This window comes from Thamnophis elegans, chromosome 7 (genome assembly GCF_009769535.1).
Source record: "Thamnophis elegans isolate rThaEle1 chromosome 7, rThaEle1.pri, whole genome shotgun sequence".
Taxonomy (NCBI): Eukaryota; Metazoa; Chordata; class Lepidosauria; order Squamata; family Colubridae; genus Thamnophis; species Thamnophis elegans.
The window spans coordinates 29,219,568-29,239,972 of record NC_045547.1 but is presented as its reverse complement, the minus strand read 5'-3'; the positions used below and the strand labels follow the sequence as shown (position 1 = coordinate 29,239,972).

At 38.7% G+C, this 20,405-nt stretch overlaps 1 protein-coding gene across 1 annotated transcript; it reads left to right on the top strand.

Annotated features, from left to right (window-relative positions):
- Nucleotides 1-16,855: 16,855 nt before the first annotated feature.
- SSTR3 (somatostatin receptor 3) lies at nucleotides 16,856-18,822 on the top strand. Its single transcript, XM_032221737.1, has one exon. The coding sequence runs from the start codon at nucleotides 17,093-17,095 to the stop codon at nucleotides 18,389-18,391; it is 1,299 nt and encodes a 432-aa protein (XP_032077628.1). The 5' UTR covers nucleotides 16,856-17,092; the 3' UTR covers nucleotides 18,392-18,822.
- The last annotated feature ends 1,583 nt before the right edge of the window (nucleotides 18,823-20,405 follow it).

The window sequence follows — 20,405 nt, the reverse complement described above, 5'->3', positions numbered from 1 at the left end:
TTGGTAATAGGGAAAGTATTCTGAAAACTTTTCAACAGGGTCTTTGTTTTGCACATACACTTTGCAGGTTCAAACAGTTAATGCCTCCTGTTGATCTGGGCCAATGGTTTTTTTAATCAATAATTTTCATTTTCCTCCTGAACACATTCCCTAAATTTCCCCAGTGCTGGTACGGATGTGTGTATGGGGTACTTTTTAACTATTGATTTTCTCCTTGTTTTTCTTTTTTTTTCTTTTGAATGGTAAACTAGTGCTATAAAGGAACTTTTCCCTTATTATACAAAGCAAAGAAATATGAATAGTGTCAGGAAATGTTTTACTTCCCAATGAGAAGTCAAAATGGTAGTGAGGTAATTGAAGATGTATACAAGGTAATATGAAGCTATACGAACGTAATGCCTTATTATGAGGTAATATGAAGCATTATCCCCATGCTCTATTAACATGTATAGGCCACAAAAAACATTGCTTTTGAATAAATGATGTGGAATATGGGGAAAAACTGCTAAGAAAAGGGCCAGGTAATACAGTAATGTATAACGTGCTACATATCCCTTCATATTCCTGTACTGGAAAAAAAAAAGATGCTTCCTCAGTACTAAAGAGTTTAGCATGGGAGCTAAATTTTAAGATATTATTTAAGGTATTCTTCTACATTCCCTACCTGCTCCTATTACTGATCACTGCATTGCAAATGAGTTCAATTAAAATATAATCATAAACCATCTGTTCTTATTACCCATAGCTTGTATGGGTGTAAAAGAGATACACATTTTCAGAGATAGGTTGCTGTTCTGCTACTTATTGACCAATCTATCTCATTTGGCAATATTATGAGCACACAACTGATGAAGTTCATTCCTCATAAATACTAAATGAGAATTTAGACTGGATGTCATTACTGAAAACTAATGTGCCTTTGGTAGATATCATGATCGTTAGAGGGTATGATCCCAATTTTTAGCACATAACATGTCGTAGTCACAGGTCCATAATTTCACTTTTGGGTTTTCCATTCTATATTGTTCCTGTAGCCATTCTGAGATGTAACCTGGACATTTAATGGTTTTGGAAAATGCTAACTTCTTGCCTCATTTTATTTCACCAGTGGATCTTCTGCTGACTCTGGTTGTTTGCCTTTTACCTCCTTGCCCAGTGTGTCTTGCCCTCAAGCCAAATACTCGCAATTGCTTCATTGTCTTCTTTCTTTCAGGAAGCTTTTTAATGAGGCTAAGCCAGGGTGTCTACATGTTGGTAGTGCTGCATCAATTCTAATCTAGAATTGCAAATATTTGCTCATGGCAGACAAGTTGCATGGCAAAAACCATGTGACTCTTGACAATATATAATTGAATGGCAACCTATTTGATGTGCAAAAACCATGTGAACATGCCAAAATGAGTGATGTGGCTAAGCCTGCCTTGGATACATCTTTCTGGATTAACCAATGGATACAGCTCCATACTGTGAAAGTATAGATTGGCTCTGTTTTTATCTGTGCCAAAGATCTCGCCTTTTAAAAAAATAATTCCCTTTTATGGAAGACTCCAGCTCACTTAAAACATTTACTAAAGATCTTTCTTCTAACATCTAGACCACTAAGTCAGTCAAATCTGATTGGGCTGACTTTGGATCAATAGGGACTGTATTGATTTTTTTCCAAAACCTCAAAATCACCTCAAACTGGAATCAGCTATGGAATCATCTCAAACTGGAAACAGCTATGAAAGATGATGTATTAGAGCAGGGATGTCAAACTTAAGGCCAGGGGGCCAGGTCCAGACTTCAGGCTACTTGAGATTTGGCCCACATGGCCACCTTGGAAAGAGCGAAGGATTGGCTTGTGGTGCCTCTGCCAGAGAAAATGGGCTCCCAATCTCCATTTTTGGCCTCCTGCAAACCCTCTGCCAGGAAAAACAGAACCTTCCTGAGCTCTGTTTTCACTGGCAGAGGGCTGCAGGAGGCTGTCCCAGCCAAAAATGGAGATTGGTGGCCCGTTTTCTCTGGCAGAGAACACGGGTCACCATAGGCGCCCCTCATATGAGTGATATCAAGCTGACTTCACACCCCTGCCCCCTCCCAGGTCAATCACAATCCTGATATGGCCCTCAATGAAATCAAGTGTGACACCCCTGGGGGGTGCTAGCTGGGGAATTCTGGGAAATGAGGTCCACTCATTTTACGTTGCCATGGTTGCAACGGAGGAGAGACAATTACCTGCTATAAGCTGTGAGCCATACACTTGTATTATTGGCATATTCAAGCACAAATCAACAACTGTCTAATTACAGCCTGAACAAGGAGGTGGAAGAAAATTGTTGCTATTGTTCAATTGATTCTTAAACAGTTAGGAATCAGAAACCTGTTCAAGCCATCCAGTGACCTATTAGCAAATCTTAACTTTACCTCACCCCTGATACTAAGAAATGCATTTCAGCCATTCTAAATAATATTTAAGACCCATAAATCTGTCTTTCTGGAATAAAACAAATCAGGAACTAAATTAAGATCACCAAGAAGCCTCTGGTCTCAACTTCCTCATTCACAGTAAGAATTCCTGACCTTACTACAGTGTGTGTGACGAATAAATGACATGTGTGTGAGAGTGGGATAGCTGGTAAGAATCATTTCTGCAGGAAGGCAACCTTATTCTTTGTTTCTTATATGCCAGGCTGTTTTGTACCTGTGCACCCTCAGCTCTCTCCTATCCACAGAATGGTGCCAAAGAGCATAAATGACTATATGTTCTACAGTGATTTTGGCAATGAGTAAATCTGCATTATTAGGGACTTCCTTAATTTAGGACCCATGCCTTTGTGGCTGCTTCCTCCTGCTAGAGTTCTTCTGGGCACCTACAAAGAATGGCACAGATCTCTGCTTCTATTCCAATCTCTCTGCTTACACTGATCTGCAAGCAAGAAGCAGAGACGAAAACTGAGCGCTGGAAGGAGCAAGAAGGCAATAGAATGAGTCACCGATCAAGACGAATAGCCTACGGGTTGCTAAAATAAAACTGATGACAGCTATCCTTTTGGTGCAGTAGAATTGGCAGCTATGGGGACCTATTTTTCTGGATCTGCTAAGAACCAGGAAAGGGGCATGGCTTTAAACGACGATCAGTAAGATAGCAATAGCAGTAGACTTATATACCGCTTCATAGGCCTTTCAGGCCTCTCTAAGCGGTTTACAGAGAGTCAGCATATTGCCCCCAACAATCTGGGTCCTCATTTTACCCACCTCGGAAGGATGGAAGGCTGAGTCAACCCTGAGCCGGTGAGATTTGAACCGCTGACCTGCTGATCTAGCAGTAGCCTGCAGTGCTGCATTTAACCACTGCGCCACCTTGGCTCATCAAGATATATTCTTGATCAACTTGCCAAAGGTGCCATTTTCTCATAGTTTTGTTGCTACAGTTTTTATTAGCTGAAACAAAATTCAGAGCAACAGATGCAATCAAGAAGACACCACCATCACCCAGATAAGCAAACACAGAGGGATGCAAGTATCCCCTTCTTACTCAGAAAAAAACATAGCAGAAAATTATACCTATAAGGCATTTTATAGATTAACTGCTGCAATTTAATTAATGTCAGTTCTTCATCAGTACCACTTGGATGCAAAGTACCACTAGCCTGCTTTGCCAAATAGAATGCTTGATTTGTCTATGCTCTTTTTTCATGTGAATTAGATGAGACAAAGGCTGTAATTCATGGGTTAATTACAGGTTTGCATGCAGAAATTAACAGGTGTTCACTTGTCAAATTACATGTTTTGCATGGAAAAAAAATCACCCCAAGATTTCCAGCAAAGATAGGAATGCCCCCCCCCCCAACTTAAAATTTGGAGACCACTGCTCAGAAGGAACACATACTATATCTTCTTCTTATAAATATTCCCCAAACATAACAATGTTGGATTCAGATATTTTGTCAGCTATGGATTACTTAATTACAATTTTATAAAGAAGCCACTACTGGCCTATGCTCCAAGGAGCATTTTCATCCTGTTGCAGCCCAGAGTTGGACAGCAAGGAGGTTGGGAAGAAGCATGGGTCAGTCCTGGAGGCTGGGGAAGGCTCAGACAAGGGCTCTGCATTGGAGGCAGAGATGGGGCCAATGCCATCTGGCAGTGATCAGGTGCCTATGGAGCTAGACAGCAGTGAGGCAGAGGAACAGCCAGAGCCTATTCCCAATGCATGCATACACAGAGCTGCCAGAAGAAAAGAACAACTCAGAAATCAAGGTAGACTTGAGACTAAAGTCACAGGTGAAAGGTGATTGGCCCCTCCCATAGGAAATAAAAGAGGAGAGAAAGGGGAGTGGGATTTTACATGGCAGCTTTCCAAGATAGATAAGGTCTGTAGTCATAAATATTCCTTTGAAAGATTGTTTGCCCAGCCTTGCTGAATGTGAATGAGAGGAAAAGGTGTTTTGTCAGTTCCAGGACTCTGCCTTGTGCTTTTTGGGGAAGCCTAGGTCAGAACACATCCTATGGCATTGTTAAGAGTTTATCACTTGACATAATTTGGTGAAGAAAAGGAAAAGAGATGACATTAAGTACCTTCTGTCCAAGACTATCTACTAATCTGTGCCAACGGAATCCCCCTGTGTTTGATGGGGAGTTACGAGTTGTTCTATTCTCCTTCCTTTACTCACAAGTAGAACTGGGATCTGGTTATAAAATTCCAGATGATGAAATGATTTTATGTGCATTCAAACATGTGTGACTAGAAGCCCTGTGGATCTCATCTCAGTAAATGGGACTCAAGAATGCTGGAGAGACAACTGGACAAAATCACTTTGGAATTTCTAAGGTCTTTTCATGTGGTAAAATAGTTAAAAAGAAAAAAAAGAAGGGAAGGAAAAATATTGTTGAGGGCATACAATTTTATTTATAGACTGTGGTTGAAGAGATTCCACATATGCTTCTCTAAAGATTTATAGAGGGAAATGACCATATAATTGTTTTCCTCAGCATATACTATTTTAGGGACATGCAGCTCTTAAATATTATTTAGATTTTTAAGATGGATATAACTCTTGCTACATTGGAAGTACAATACTGTTCAGAAGAAAATAGAAATACAGCTCTGATTGACAGTTTCCTTTTTCTTCATATTCTATCTTCAAATGGAGCAGAAAACAACATAATCTCAAATTTATTAAAATAGGAGACAGAGTAGTTTACTCTTTTGGCAAAGTGTAGCTATCAAAACATTAATGCTATCTTAATGGACACCCGAAAAACAATACAAAGCTAAGCTCTGTTCCACTTTATGTGGAATAGTTTCTACGGTTGGTCCTCTGAACCTTGTGGATTAGTAAAGAATGCAGACTACGGTATAATCACAGAAAACAAACTCCCTTGAGCAAAGCAGAATAAGGTGGGCTGTAAGCAGGAGATGAAGGACAAATCCAGGAGCTGGAAAGAATCAGAGACAGTTAGACAGAAGCAAAAAAAAATGTGGGTGTTGTTGATCTTTAGATAAATGCCAAGGGAATCAAAAGGCAGATTCTCCAAAAACACAGGCTCGCAGACACAAATCATGTAGAGGCAGAAGAAAATAGCTGACATGTTCTGTTCTTTTTTAATGGCACGCTTAGGTTGCCTTGAACACATGTTTTTTAAAGGACATTCTTTGCTTAGATAATAATATATTTAATAATATACCCTGCTTCCCTGAAAATAAGACCTTGATGGATAATAAGCCCAATCGGGTTTTTGCGAGCATGCGCTAAAATAAGCCCTCCCCAAAAAATAAGCCCTCCCCGAAAATATTGCAACACAGCAGCAGCCATGAGGTGACTACGCTCACCGCCTCCTGCACCTGAAAAATAATAAGACCTCCCTGAAAATAAGGCCAAGTGCTTATTTTGGGAGTCAAAAGAAAATAAGAGCCTGTCTTATTTTCAGGGAAACATGGTATTCACTTATTTCAAAAATGGAACAGACAATAAACATTCCCTGCCCCCCTTTACATTCTCCCATCTTGTGTTTTACAAGTATCATTTCCTTGATATTTTGGGGCAAGGCGGAAAGTATTAAGTTTCTTGGTAAAGATGATTCTTTAAAAAAAAGTGAACATGCCTAGAATGTCATATTTAAGAATTACATCATTATGATAACAGCAGCCTATCTATATAATCAAACAGTGAAGCGAAAATCTCCCTCTACACATTTATGAGGATTACAACCTACAGTAAAGTGGATTTGGAGTAGAGGAGTGTTATCTATTATCAAATTATCAGGATAGGGCTATATTTTAGGTTCCTAAAAATAAGTTGCAATTCTTTCACATCTTTGTTTTCACTGCCTCTGAAATTAGGGTAATCAGGACAAAACTAAATACCTAGGGACTCTTATAGTGTTACAAAGACAATGTCTCCAAATCTGACCAAAGAGCCATGCTGATTTAATATAAATTGCCATTGTCATCTTTTCAACCTAGCCTATGACTCTATTCTCTAGTAATCTCCCAACCAAGTACTAATGAGCTCTGACGCATTTAGCTTCTCTACCAAAGGAAGTCAGATGTTGCTTCTTAATAAAACAGTTGTTAAGGTCCAGATAATTAAGGTATCATTAATTTGTGATAAACAATCAAGAATTATGAGAAAAGATGAAAACAAGGTCCAGTTAATTTCATATTATTTAAAAAAACTAGCCATCATCTAGCTAAGCTTGGTCAGGGGTCCACCAGTGAAATATGGTACCCTTGTCCAAAATTGCCAGTCAGGATAAACCAGAAGGAAAAGAAGATATCTAGATATATCATCAAGTTAATTGTGAATTACCGGTAATCCACCGGGCAGAACTTTTGGGGAGCAACAAGGCGGGGTTAAGTATTGTGCTGATGCTGACACAACGTTGGCTTTGTCCCTGTTATACATGCATTATATAAAAAGGGAGGAGTCTCCATTGCAACATTGACATGTTTGCTTCATATTTTTGACAAATTTATCCTGTGGATACATTTGAATATAATTATAATTCACCTATCCTAAATTTAAATACCTTGGACACATGTTTTTAAAATCACATGATATCTTGGAAGCTATAGAATTTTGGATGTGGTGAAATAAATTCAAATTACATCTTTGAAAGTAAAGCTATTTGTCATCAATACATTGGGACAATCTAATAATATTTTCTTGATAATAACCATGTTCCCTCCAGAGGGAGTTGATAGGACTTAAGATTTTTCCTGAACGTTCTGGTCTGAAATACTGTATGTCTGAAAATTCCTGCTTAAACAACAGATGGAAACCATGATGGGGGAAGATTTTCTCCATCCTTAGCTATCTGGACAAACATCCCCTGAAACAGTAATATGTCCCTGGACCACAATTCAGCTGGAGTATTGCAATGTACTTACATGGAGTAACTTTTGGAGGCAATGTACGCTAGAAGCTACAGCTGGTACAAAATGCAGTGCCCAGACTCCTGGCAAGCCACTACATTGAATTAAAATAATAAGATCCTGAAATTGCTACATTGAATCAAAGTGCTTTTATCCGCTCCTTAATGAAAAGGAACAATTGCCATGAGTGGGCCATCAGGATTTTCATTCTGGAGCAATCAGATATGACATGCCTGTCTATAATCCCAGAGGTTCTCCTTACAATCAAATACCACTAAATTCACCACATGCAAAAACTGGAGACCAGCTAGGAGAATAAAAATAAGTTCCATCAGTCTTAGCATTTTTTTTCTTGGAAAGCGAAGGCTGAGACAAAATATGTAACTAAACTTGTAGATGATAATGCCAGATAGATGTTCATTTGGACAATCTCCTCTCTTCTTTGGGAACCTGGAAATCTCCAATTTGCCACAGTTACTTGTTTGGTCCAAATTAGAGATCTCCAGTTATCAGCTTTAGCACAATTCTGAATCTTAAATCCATTGCATGATATGGTTTTTCAAGGCAAAACCTGTTCCAAAGCTGGTAACCATAGTTTATTTTTTTCAGATGTAATGTGAAATTATGATAAAATGCAGGAGGACAGAAAAGATATCTCAGTTTATTAATCTAAAGTGTGGTTAGACAAATATGTCTGCGAAATGCAAAATGCTGTCCAATTTTTAATAGTCCATTCATAGAAGCATATTCCATACATGGGGGAAAAACAGTTGATATTTTAATTTATCATCATAAAAAGCAGCCAAAAAATCACATATGATTTTGCCCAGAATATGTCAGGCAATCCACACAACTGTTTTTTCATGTAGCACATCGGCTAATCACTGTTAGAGGGGGAAGGAGAGCAATCATAGCATATCTGCATGTTAAAATATTGAAAACTGTCAACTTAAATATTATAGGATGCCTAATGAACCATTAATGACATGTTTTCTTCATTTGCATCTTAAGAATGATCCTTAGTCTGGAATGAATCTCCTCTGGATATTGTTGCTGTAAAGAGAATGCAGAATAACATTGGTTAGATTAACCAAAGCAATCAATTTATAGCTTATTAAACAGAAGAGATTGAAAGGGGGGGGACAAATTAATATACCAGATTTACTTCTTGAACCAATTATGACTTTTATTATCACAGCTAGCAAGATAAAAAATGCAAAATGCTTGCATTAAACATCACTTACAAAAGTGCTGTCCCTCCCCTCCCCTTCCCCCCGCTCAGGAAGCACATATAAACAAGTTGCATAACATCAAATTAAGAAAGACCATATTTATAAATTAAGAAATTGGATGGATGCATGGTAGAGGTATACATGGTACCCCTGACAGGCAGGCATTATAGCCAGGAATTCTGAATATATAAGTCTGTAAAACTTCACAGAAATTCTGGATGGAAAAAAGCACAGATAGAAATCAATAGGCCCCAGGCAAGAAATCCAGCCTTCACAATGAATGCTTAGCTCTAGACTGGAGACTTTTCTTCTCAGCAACCTTCCAGGAGCATCACTGAGCTTCTTTCCATATTTTCCCCTTTCCCTTCCCCCCCTCCACTTACCTCTGTCCTCTCTTTCCTGCTCTGTCACCATCTGCTATAACTGCACTCTTATGCACATCCCCTCCTGCTTCCTTTTTTCTTCTTACACCCCCTCACATCCCCTCTTCCTCCTCCCCTTCATGCTCTTTCCTTCTATCATAATCCCTCTGTCACTCCGCCAATCTCTCTCTCTCTCTCTCTCTCTCTCTCTCTCCTTTTCCTCCTGCCTGCTCCCTCTCTATCGATGCCGATTGGCTGGTGGCACCATTCCCAGGCGCAACTGACATACATCTTGATCTGCCTAACCCTGTGAGACAAGCAGCCCCCCCCCCTCTCCCTTCATTCAGCCGAAGGAGAGCCGGGCTGAGCTCCACTCATTAGATGCTAGAAGAGAGCTTTCTTACCTGCAGTGACTAGAGAAGACCAGGTGGGAGAGTATTAAAGGCAGGCAGCAAGCAGGCAGGCAGGCAGGCAGGCAGGCCGATGTGGGAGCAGAGGGGCCAGCAGAAGGCATGTCAGCCCAGGAGGAGCACCCAAAGAAAAGAAAGATAACCAGGTGCTTGGAAGGAGAAGGAAAGTTGAAGAGATAAAAAGGCTTCTCCGTCTGATGTGAAAGACACTGGATTCAGGCATACCTTTCCATTTTTTTCCTGATATAAAAGAAAGAGGAAGACAGAAGAAGATGAAATATCACCCTGGCAAGTGAAGGCAGATACCCATTTGTTGAATCTGTGAGTATCCAGCACAGCCTCCTGTCCTTTATTTTTTTTTCTTTCACATTCAATTGCATGCGAAACTTTACTTTGACACCTGGGCAACTGATGTTCTCTGCTCCGTGCCTCTCCCTCTTCCATCTCCTTCTGATCAGTAAGGTTTTTACTTTGGGGGTAGGGGGGGGTTCTTTCTAACATTCATTGGATTTGAGCTACGGAGGAAAAAGGGCGAGGTGGATGAATGCTGGGGTTTCCTGCTTTATCAAATTCACTTTTGTCATGGGTTTATGTTTCCCCAGATCTCTCTGCTAAACCTACCTGTTGTCATTCATTTAATTCTGTCGTGCAACTGGCTATAGACTTCAGAAAAGTTCCTTGTCTTTTAAAGGGTTTTTCCCTGAATAACCAGTAGGTAGAAGATTGCAGTCTTGGGATTGTAAAAACCTTTAGGAAAGAAGCTTCATTTGTAGAGTAGCCTGGCCCCGAGGGTGAGTGGGTGGGGTGGGGAGTAGTTAGAAGTTGGTTTAGGGAGAATGCAACAATTGTATTTGTTTGCCTATTTATTATCTAGCTTTCTATCCTGTCTATTTTTTCAGACTTCAAGACAGTTTAAAAATTGATAGCCCTGATACAAATAATGGGCAGTGTGGAGAAAGTCATGACGACATGATAATTTCAGAAACAGATTCTGTGTCTTTTTAGACAAAGTTCCACTGAGGAACATAACATGAGGACCAATCTGGGGTGTTGCTTAAAAGCATCAGACTAGAAATCAGGAGACTGTGAGTTGTAGCCCTGCCTTACACATGGAGCCAGATGGGTGAGCTTGGGTCAGTCCCTTTCAGCCCTAAGAAGAATCCCTTGGCAAACCATTTCTGAAATTGATGGCAGGCAACTGGGGCCTGTCCAAGCAGTCACTGGGAATCAAGACTGACTTAGGCACAAAAGAAGGAAGGTAATAATTATCCACTGCCATATCAAACACACTTATGCACATATGCATATATTGAAATGGTTCAAAACTGTTGACTTTGCTCAGAGACTGATATGGATGAAGATCCTTGAGTTTTCTTTTTTTCAGATACAGGTTTAAGTAATTTGACAGTATTTTCAATGACAGTATTTTCTCCACTGGTGAGATTAATATTCTCACATGTAAAAGTCCAGCCTCTCACTCTTACTTTTCTATGCAGCAAAAATATGGCAAAAGTGTGTTGAGTTCACAAAAAAGTGCCTGATTATTTTTTTAAAAAAAGAAACTGTTAGACAAAATGGAGCCCAATAATTGTACACATAAGCATTCACATAGAATGTGGAGCATCTGTAGAAAGTAGCCCGAGTGGTGTTGCAACTCATACACTCATAATTTAATCTCTCCAAAAGCATATATATCTATGTAGTCACTAGGAGCAAAAAAAAAAAAAAGATTTGATGGTACATAATCAATTAATCAATCAAAAAATTATAGGTCTGTCTGCACAAATACTTTATCATGGGTTTGTTCTGGTTGAAGAACTTTATAAACATATCTGATTTTTTTCATCATTTTGGAATTTTTCATATGTTGACTTGTGGGAGAGGGCAAGAGAAAAAGTCTGGTTATTACTAATTTGTACCTTGGGACCCAAATGTTTTTAAGGCCATGCTTTTTTTCCTGAAACATTGCATTTTCCTAGTAGTTATACAATACAATACAATACAATACAATACAATGCAATAGCAGAGTTGAAAGGGACCTTGGAGGTCTTCTAGTCCAACCCCCTGCCTAGGCAGGAAATCCTATACCGTTTCAGACAAATGGTTATCTAACATCTTCTTAAAGATTTCCAGTGTTGGGGCATTCACAACTTCTGGAGGCAAGCTGTTCCACTGATTAATTGTTCTAACTGTCAGGAAATTTCTCCTCAGTTCTAGTTAATCAGTCACTGTTCTTCTCCCTACTTTCCGTATAGCTTGAGGCAGTTAGAAATGCTCCCTAAGGTATGGCTGATAGTTCAACTGATGGGGAAGGTTACAAACAAATAATAGTGTAAGAAACCACATTTTCTTTGTAAGCATTGTAAATTGGATCATAATTGCGATCATTTTAAACAATGTTCTAATGAGCAGCCACATTGCTGATTTTTCAGGACTCACTTTAAAAAAAACACCCTGCTATTCCTCCTCAATCTACACTAGTTTTGACTATACTTTCCCCCCATAACGTTCCCATTTCCAAGCCAGGTTTCCAACACCATTTCTAGAACTTTGGAAAATATCCTTAAGATATCTGTCCCAGAAAACTCCTTACTTAAAGCTTTGCATTCTATCTCGACTTTAGCACTCATACCCGTGTTTTGATCTGCTGTCACCATTTACAAGTTTTTATTTCTAATGTTTCTCCATAGATACCTCCAGTTAAAACCAACAGAGATTCAGCAAGTAAAATGTAATTAAAACTGATAGCAATTCAGTGTCAAATTCTTTCTTTAATGAGCATGACAACAAGCCATCTTGTATTACTGAGTAACCACATTAAAGCTTCATAATCCGAGTCCTAGGAGTCCAGGCAGTTATTTAAAGTTTGAGAACAGGCAGCTCCCAAGTGATTTTTAAAAGTTATCTCGGACTGAAATTTTTATTTGATCAGAGGAAAAATACACTTAGAAAACCAATTTAATAATATTAGCCTCACTTAATTTACCACGAAGGTTAATTTTCAATTACATTTTAGATTAATCCAATTTATGTTTTGTCCTGGCTTTGCACACTGTGCAAACCATCTGAAGATGATCCGTTTTGCTTCAAAAAATTTGCACAGTCCAGCTCTTTACTATTAAATAAAAATTTCAGTCTGTTTGCAAACTAATGTAGAAATGTTGGTACTGGTCTGGCATCTTCCATATGTATGGCAATGCTGTCATTGTGTCATTAGTCTTCCCCTCAAGATGATCTCATGAAAAAAACCCTATAATTTACATTTGTTAATGCTTTGGTTCAATCCCATGATTTCCATTTGTCTACCACATCTTCAGTTATAGTCATTCACCTTTTTAAAGTTCCATAATGAGAAATAACAACAGAAACAGCTAACACCCCTGTCTGAATATAGATGAGTTTTAAGTGATAGATAAGTGGCTAGAGAGAATGTTCTACTGTCTAACTATATCATTAAGTGCTAGGGTTAGAGTTAGGGTTAGGGAAATCATAACTGTGCTATCATTCTATAGCTTTAGAGTTAGCTGCATTGCCCTAGAATAATTTATCTTTGCAAGCATCATATTTTTTAATGAAGAATGTAATAGAAGACAAATTAACTCACTATAAGTCCAATATTTAAGTCAACCCAATTCAATGAATGATCATTCTTTTCAAAGAAAGGCAATGGTTTTTATGCATTTTGTTTTAATTACTATTAAGAGAAGCAAATTACTGAATTTAGCTGGATATTAGGGATTTCACAATATGTTATATTCATTTCTACAAATGAGCTGGGAAAGGAGGGAGGGGGAAATAACCTATTATATTAAAGACAGAATGATTCTGAGAGAAGAGAGTTTTATGGCCATGCTGCAAATTGAATATTAGCATTTGAATAATGGAGAATGTTTTGCTTTAAGAAAAAAGTGCATATTTTAATTCTGTATTTGGTTTTTTAAAATATCTTAAACAGCTTAATTTGTAGCATTTCCACCACAGTAATTAATGATACACCTTTTAGAAAGGAAGCTTGCTTTTTGTTCCATGGTGAATTGGAGTATTGAAGACCAGAATACCAATAGGCATGTGATATCACAATGTTCAAAAATATGCACCAAGTATTTTCATTATTATTCATAGCCCTTAAGTCATGGCTTGAGAAAGTTGTTTTTTGTTTTTTTTTTGCTTTTGGGGAAGTTCAATAAAGCTAAACTAATATATTTTTGCATATATTTGTGACATATTGTTGTTAGTTGCGAAGTTGTGTCCGACCCATGAGATCCCATGGACAACATTCCTCCAGGCCTTCCTGTCCTCTACCATCCCCTGGGTCCATTTAAGCTCATGCCTACTGCTTCAGTGACTCGATCCAGCCACCCCGTTCTCTGTTGTCCTCTTCTTCTTTTGCCCTCAATCTTTTCCAGCATTAGGCTCTTCTCCAGTGAGTCCTTACTTCTCATTAGGTGGCCAAAGTAATTCAGTTGCATCTTCAGGATCTGTCCTTCTAAAGAGTTGATTTCCTCTAGAACTGACCAGTTTGATCGTCTTGCAGTCCAAGGACCTCACAGGAGTCTTCTCCAGTAATTCTTTGGCGCTCAGCCTTTCTTACAGTCCAACTTTCACAGCTATATATTGCTACTGGGAAAACATATTACACATGTTCAATGCTTCCTAAGAGAAGGGTACAACTCCTCTGGAAGTTATGAACCATGAGTAGCCAACATTTTCCTCTCCAGGGGCTGCCTTAAGATCTTCCTGTCCACATGCACACAGATTTGCTGACATAAATATATATGTATATACACTCCACCCTCATGTACACAGTGTTCAGGCTTTTTCCCCACCCTCAATGCTGTATGGAAATACCATTCTAGGTTACTGTTTTGGTTTTCAAACTTAACATTACACCACCAACATTACTGTTTTGGTTTTCAAACTTAACATTACACCACCTGGTGAGGTGGCAGTGTGATTACATATATGAAGAATGTGGACACTAAAAAATAAGATTGATTGTATATTCTGCACAATGGAATACAAACAAGTAATCCTATACAAAAGTGGAATAGGCAATCTATAGAGGACGTGGGTTCTTCATTTCTGGAGGTTTTTAAGATGAATCTCTTATAGATGGTTTAATTGGTTTTCTGGCACATTGCAATAGGTTAGACTAGTCGTTCTTTGCAGTCTCCTTCCAATGCTATCTGGTACAATGCTTCATCCGTAGCTAATTACAAAAGTGCATCTGAAAGATTATGGTTGTACAGCCAACTGCAAATAGACATATGCCTGTTATATAAAAAAAGGGTTCTTTATGTATGTTATCACCATAGATTGACCATGTGATAAAAAAATATCTAGAATTCTCACATGCAGATAACGTTTTATATAATAGCACATGTTCATGGCAGAAAAACATAATCCTTGACTCAAGTGATTTACAATCAATATCAGCTTTCATCATCTCCAGCTATGTGTTTTGTAGATTTTATAGGGACATCACTTTCAAACAGCAGGTTCTAATTGTTCTGAAGACTGTGGCTGTGTATGTGTGTTCTGTGTGTATTTGTTTAAAATGAAATGATGTGCTTTTTATAGTTTAATCATCATCATTCTAATGGTAGATCTATAGGCTTTACATCCAAATACTTTTTGTCATTGGGTGAAATGCTTCTATGCAATGGCATGCAGTGCTACCTTTCCCACATAGAACTGGGAAAGGAACATTCTCTGTAATCAAGGCAAATGGTTTTCTGTCTATTCTAGCCTTCCCAATGTGGCGCTTTCCAACTAACTTAAACTACAACACAGCCAGAGTTGTATATTCTAATTTTTGATGCTCCCTCGGTAGGACTTTGCAGAAGAAATCCCAGGCTTCCAAATATCAGAAAATTGCTTAGTAAAAATCTGTAGTAAAGGAAATAAAGCGCTTAGTTGTATTGTGTGGAAGTAACCATCCGTTACCCCTTCGCCTGATGGATAATGGGTTCACTTTCATTTCAAAAGACAAAAATATTGAGTGGGTAGTAGTGGTGTTCCTACACTTGCCTTATTAATGGGAGACTGAATGTATGTCCTGCACTTGGCAGCTCCCCTTCCTTCCTATACTTCCACTGCACAGTCCTCTCTCTCCAGCAGCTTCCCACACTTCAATTATCTCCCAAGGGAAGAACAACATCATGACAGCACTTCTCCAACTGAGGTAGGAAGTCACCTCAGGAATTCTCCAGGCTAAGATCTAATTCTTCAGTCTTATTCTTTCCATTAGACTGGAAATAGTGCCTTCCATATATAACTCATGATCTAATCACCAGTTTTCATATTTTTAGTCTTAAGTATATTCTATTGTGTTTCCATCAGTTTCTGATTTAACATTTGCCATGAATAGATGTTTCAGCATTGATATCATCTAATATGTAATTTTTATGCTCAGTTTTGCTTCAAATGTTTTGTTGTAAAAAGTCCCTTAATATAAGGCATTTCTGGATGTTATTTTTACTACTGTATATATGCCTTTTTTCTTGTCTCCTCTCTAATATATGTGTTTTAGTGTCTTTTTTGTTGGAAAATGTATCTCAAAGTTTGAAGTACTGCACACACAGTGGGTTAGACAATCATACTAAGGCTCATATTGTGTTTTGGGAGTTGTTAACTAGGATTAGGTTGCCTACCTCTGTTTCATTCAATCATAAAACCCTGTGTTCATTCTTTCCTTTCTCTGCAACCTCCTCTAATTATTATTATTATATGTGGTTAATCTTTGGTAAGATTCACAGCCTTTGGGGCTGGTTGGTAGCTCAACAGCTCGAGTCCTAACCAAGGACCTAGGAATTATTATTATTATTATTATTTTAAGTAGGCTGACAGGATATAAGACTGGTATATAACTAGGGAGCCAGTATTGCATGCAGCCATAAAAAAAACTTTCGGGTATTGTTACAAGGGTTCCTTCAAAAGTTCTCACTGACAATGGAGTAGTAACAAGACTTTGTTAAATACATGGGAAATAATCAGTTAAATGAAAGGAATTTAAATGCCTGTTTAAAAATGTTCTGTTTTTCTTCTGACCCATCCAAATTTAGTTTTTGCTCTAATCATCCACTTCTTAGGCATTACCTTACTGACATTTTGGAATGTGTCTTTTGGAAGGTAACTTACGTCCAACTGTGGTCCTTAGGCTGGAAAAAAGTATATCTAAGACAGGACTCAAATTCACAGACTCCTGATTTGCAGCCAGAGCCTTTAACAAAAAACTGACTCTCTATAGCTACACTGGCATCAATTAAAGATTTAGCTGACAAGACTTGCTCTTCCTAGAAACACCATCTTGAGCATGGGTTATGAATGAGCTCCTGAATCGAATTTGCCTTTAATGTGAATAATTTTGACAATGCAAGATGTTTGATGCCCAACCGCATTATACACAACAATCTCCTCTCTTGTGATATTCGGAAAATAAAGATTGGCCTATTTTTCAAGAATTTTTTTTTGAAAATGGCAAGTGTCTTTTCCTCCCTTTATTCTATGAATTTTCTCTGAAAATTGTTGCTGAAAGAGAAATATCCACTGTAGTCAAAATTAGAAGCAATGGAGATATATAGACAATTCTAGCCTGTAGTCATGAGATTCACTAGCTATCACTTGCTATTCCATATCTTAAATTCTCTGCAGAGTTACATATTAACTATCTAGAATGCTTGTGGATTATAAAATGAATGTTAAATTATCTATTTCTGTTCTTCTCAAATGCAGAGTCCTCCCAAGGGATCCTGTGGATATTTGTTTCCTGCCCCTCCTTTTTCTGCCATGGACAATTTCAACTTCTCCACCACAGTGGCTTTTTGGGAAGAAAATTCAACAACTTCTGGTACAGCCTTTCTTTCTGGAAATTTATCCCTAGCTTCTAGTCTAGGTCTAGATATTAGTGGTGTCCTTATTCCTCTGGTATATCTCATTGTCTGTGTTGTAGGACTAGCTGGAAATTCTCTAGTCATTTACGTGGTTTTGTGTCATTCAGTGAGTGAATCAGTGACTAACATCTATATCTTCAACTTGGCCCTGGCAGATGAACTCTTTATGCTTGGCCTACCCTTCTTGGCAGCACAAAATGCTTTATCATATTGGCCTTTTGGCTCATTTATGTGCCGTCTAGTGATGGCTGTGGATGCCATAAACCAATTTACTAGTATTTTCTGCCTCACCGTGATGAGCATTGACCGCTATCTGGCTGTGGTGCACCCTGTGAAATCCTCAAAATGGCGGACAGTCCGAGTCGCTAAGACGGTCAGTGCCACTGTGTGGGTAATCTCATTTGTGGTGGTGCTGCCTGTTGTAGTGTTTTCACAAGTCCCTCATGGTATGAGTACATGCCACATTAAATGGCCTGAGCCTGCTTCAGTATGGAAAGCTGGTTTCATCATCTACACAGCTACCCTTGGCTTCTTTGGGCCACTGCTGGTTATCTGCTTGTGTTACCTGCTTATTGTTGTCAAGGTTCGTTCATCAGGAAGAAAGGTGCGAGCACTGACTGCTAAACGCAAACGCTCTGAACGGAGGATCACACGCATGGTAGTAATTGTGGTAGCAGTCTTTGTACTCTGTTGGCTACCTTTCTATATGCTCAACATCATCAATGTCATCTGGACTCTGCCTGAGGAGCCATCACTCTTTGGTATTTACTTTCTGGTTGTTGTCCTGCCCTACGCCAACAGTTGCACCAATCCCATCATCTATGGCTTCCTCTCCTATCGGTTCAAGCAGGGTTTTCGCAAAGCAATCTTGAGACCCTCCCGCCGAGTGCAGAACCAAGAAGTAGCCATGGCAACAACTGCAGATAATATGGAAGAAGAGGAAGAGAGGAAGGAAGAAGAAGAAGAAATGTTAGCTAAAGTAAAGGAGGTCAGCAAGATTACCCAAAATGGTAATGGAGGACAGCAAGAGAGTGAACCAGCCAGTGAGCCAGGAAGAGACAGTGAACACAAGCCAAACACTGAAGAGCCCATAAGTGGTGAGAAGCCCACCATAGTTAACATCAGCTGTTTATAGTGATTGGGAAATGGAGCTCTCTGTCTTTCTCCTGAAATTGCCTGGCAGAGACTCATGTTAATAATATATTTTTTAAAAGAATAATTCATAAATTAAGGAGTTTTATAGTAACAATCAGTCCTGTGATGTCTTTTTGAAAGAAAGTACTCTACTAACATGACCATAACTTTTTCTATAAAACAGAATAACTGAACAGAATGGTATTTCTGAGAACAGAGTCGACCCATCATTAAGGTTAGAAGTAGGGATAAAGCTGTCTTTGTTCTTTGCAAATGCTCAGAGATTGATAATTGGAATCATCTGTCAAGCAAAAGTTCAACTAAATATCCCAGCCCCTCTAGGGAGAACAGACCTAGAAATGCACTCCACAGGAATGCTAAAGCTACTTTTATTGAGTTCAGCTACAACAACAGTAGCTTGCATGTGTGGTTGTATCTCCTCCTTCTCCTTCATATTATTTAGTTAAATAGGAATAGTGAGAAACTTCCAAATGTTATCTCATTGCAGAATTCAAAAATGTTTAATCCCTTTGGCCTCATATCTTGTCAAGGTCATCTGCCTTACTCCCTATAGGTAGACTGAAGTTGGTTTACAATTGGGCCTAGTACATCTCGATCTCAAAAATCTGGATCCTTACTACATGACAACAAGAAAACATAGAAATCTCTCTCCTTTTTTTGCCTTCTAATGGTTATTTGGGTTGGTTGGGGTTTTTTGCAATCTAATGTGCAGTATTCAGATCTCTACAGGAACTGTTTTTGGATATAGAATAACTACTTAGTGGGAGTGATGGCTCAGTGGTTGAAGATGCTGAGTTTGACAATTGGAAATGGGGTGAGCTCCTGTTACTTGTCCCAGCTCCTGCCCTCCCCCCCCCCCCCCAGCAGTTTGAAAGCATGCAAATGTCAGTAGATAGAGTTCGGTGGGAAGGTAACAGCGTTCCATGCGCCTCAGCATATAATCACGCTGGCCACATGAACACAGAAATGTCTTTGGACAACTCTTGGCTCCCTCAGCTGAAAAATGAAAATAAGCACGCATTCTAGAATCGGACACAACTAAATAGGGGAAACCTTTACTTTTATTAAGTGTGATTGCCCATCAGTGGTACCTCAAAGCAATCATCCCTTCAAAATCAAGAAAAGGGTGGAGCTTCTTTAAAGTGCTACTGAGAGTTACGACGAGTGCAACCTATGACAACTTGGAAATAACTTTCCTGCTTCAGAACTATATTGGGCTATATTGCTGACTGGTTAATGCAGTAAAATATTTCTTTTACAATGTAAAGGCCCATGCCTGCAATGTAGTCTTTAAATAACATGCAAACAAGCAAAGAAAAAAATGAGATATATTTCTTTTTAAGAAATACTAATATCCAGTGTTTTAGATAAACATTTCGTTTCAGGAAGCAAATACAATAAATATTTTTCCCACCAGCAAATTAATCTATTATTTATTGATTATTTTATTTATCAAATTCGTATGTTGCTCAGCTCACCAAAGGGCAATTCCAGGAGACTTACAGACATTGAATAAAATGCATTATAAAACATTAAAACAAATATCAGGATCTTAAATTTAAAAATCATTTAAAATAAAACCAAGCAGGATGGAGAAGGACAGAGCAAAATGTAGTCAGGAAGAAACTAGGGTGTTATCTATTCCATTAATCAACTTCAAAATGCCACATGCCCATTAGGACCCCAGCAGGGGTGAAATGCTACCGGTTCGCTCGAATCGGTAGTAAAAATGCTTTAAAAAGCTTTTTTAAAGTTCCGACGATCAGCTGTGCGACAATCAGCTGTGCCGCGCGATTGTTGGAACTTTAAAAAAAACTTTTTAAAGTATTTTTAAACTACCGGTTTGGTTAGTTCACATTGCTACTGAACCGTTAGCAAAGGTAAGTGGATTTCACCCCTGGACCCCAGGTTAGTTGGCACAGCCATATCTTCAAGGTCTTTCAGAAGGCCAAATCAGTGGGAGCAGATATGACATGGGGAGGGAAGGGGAAATG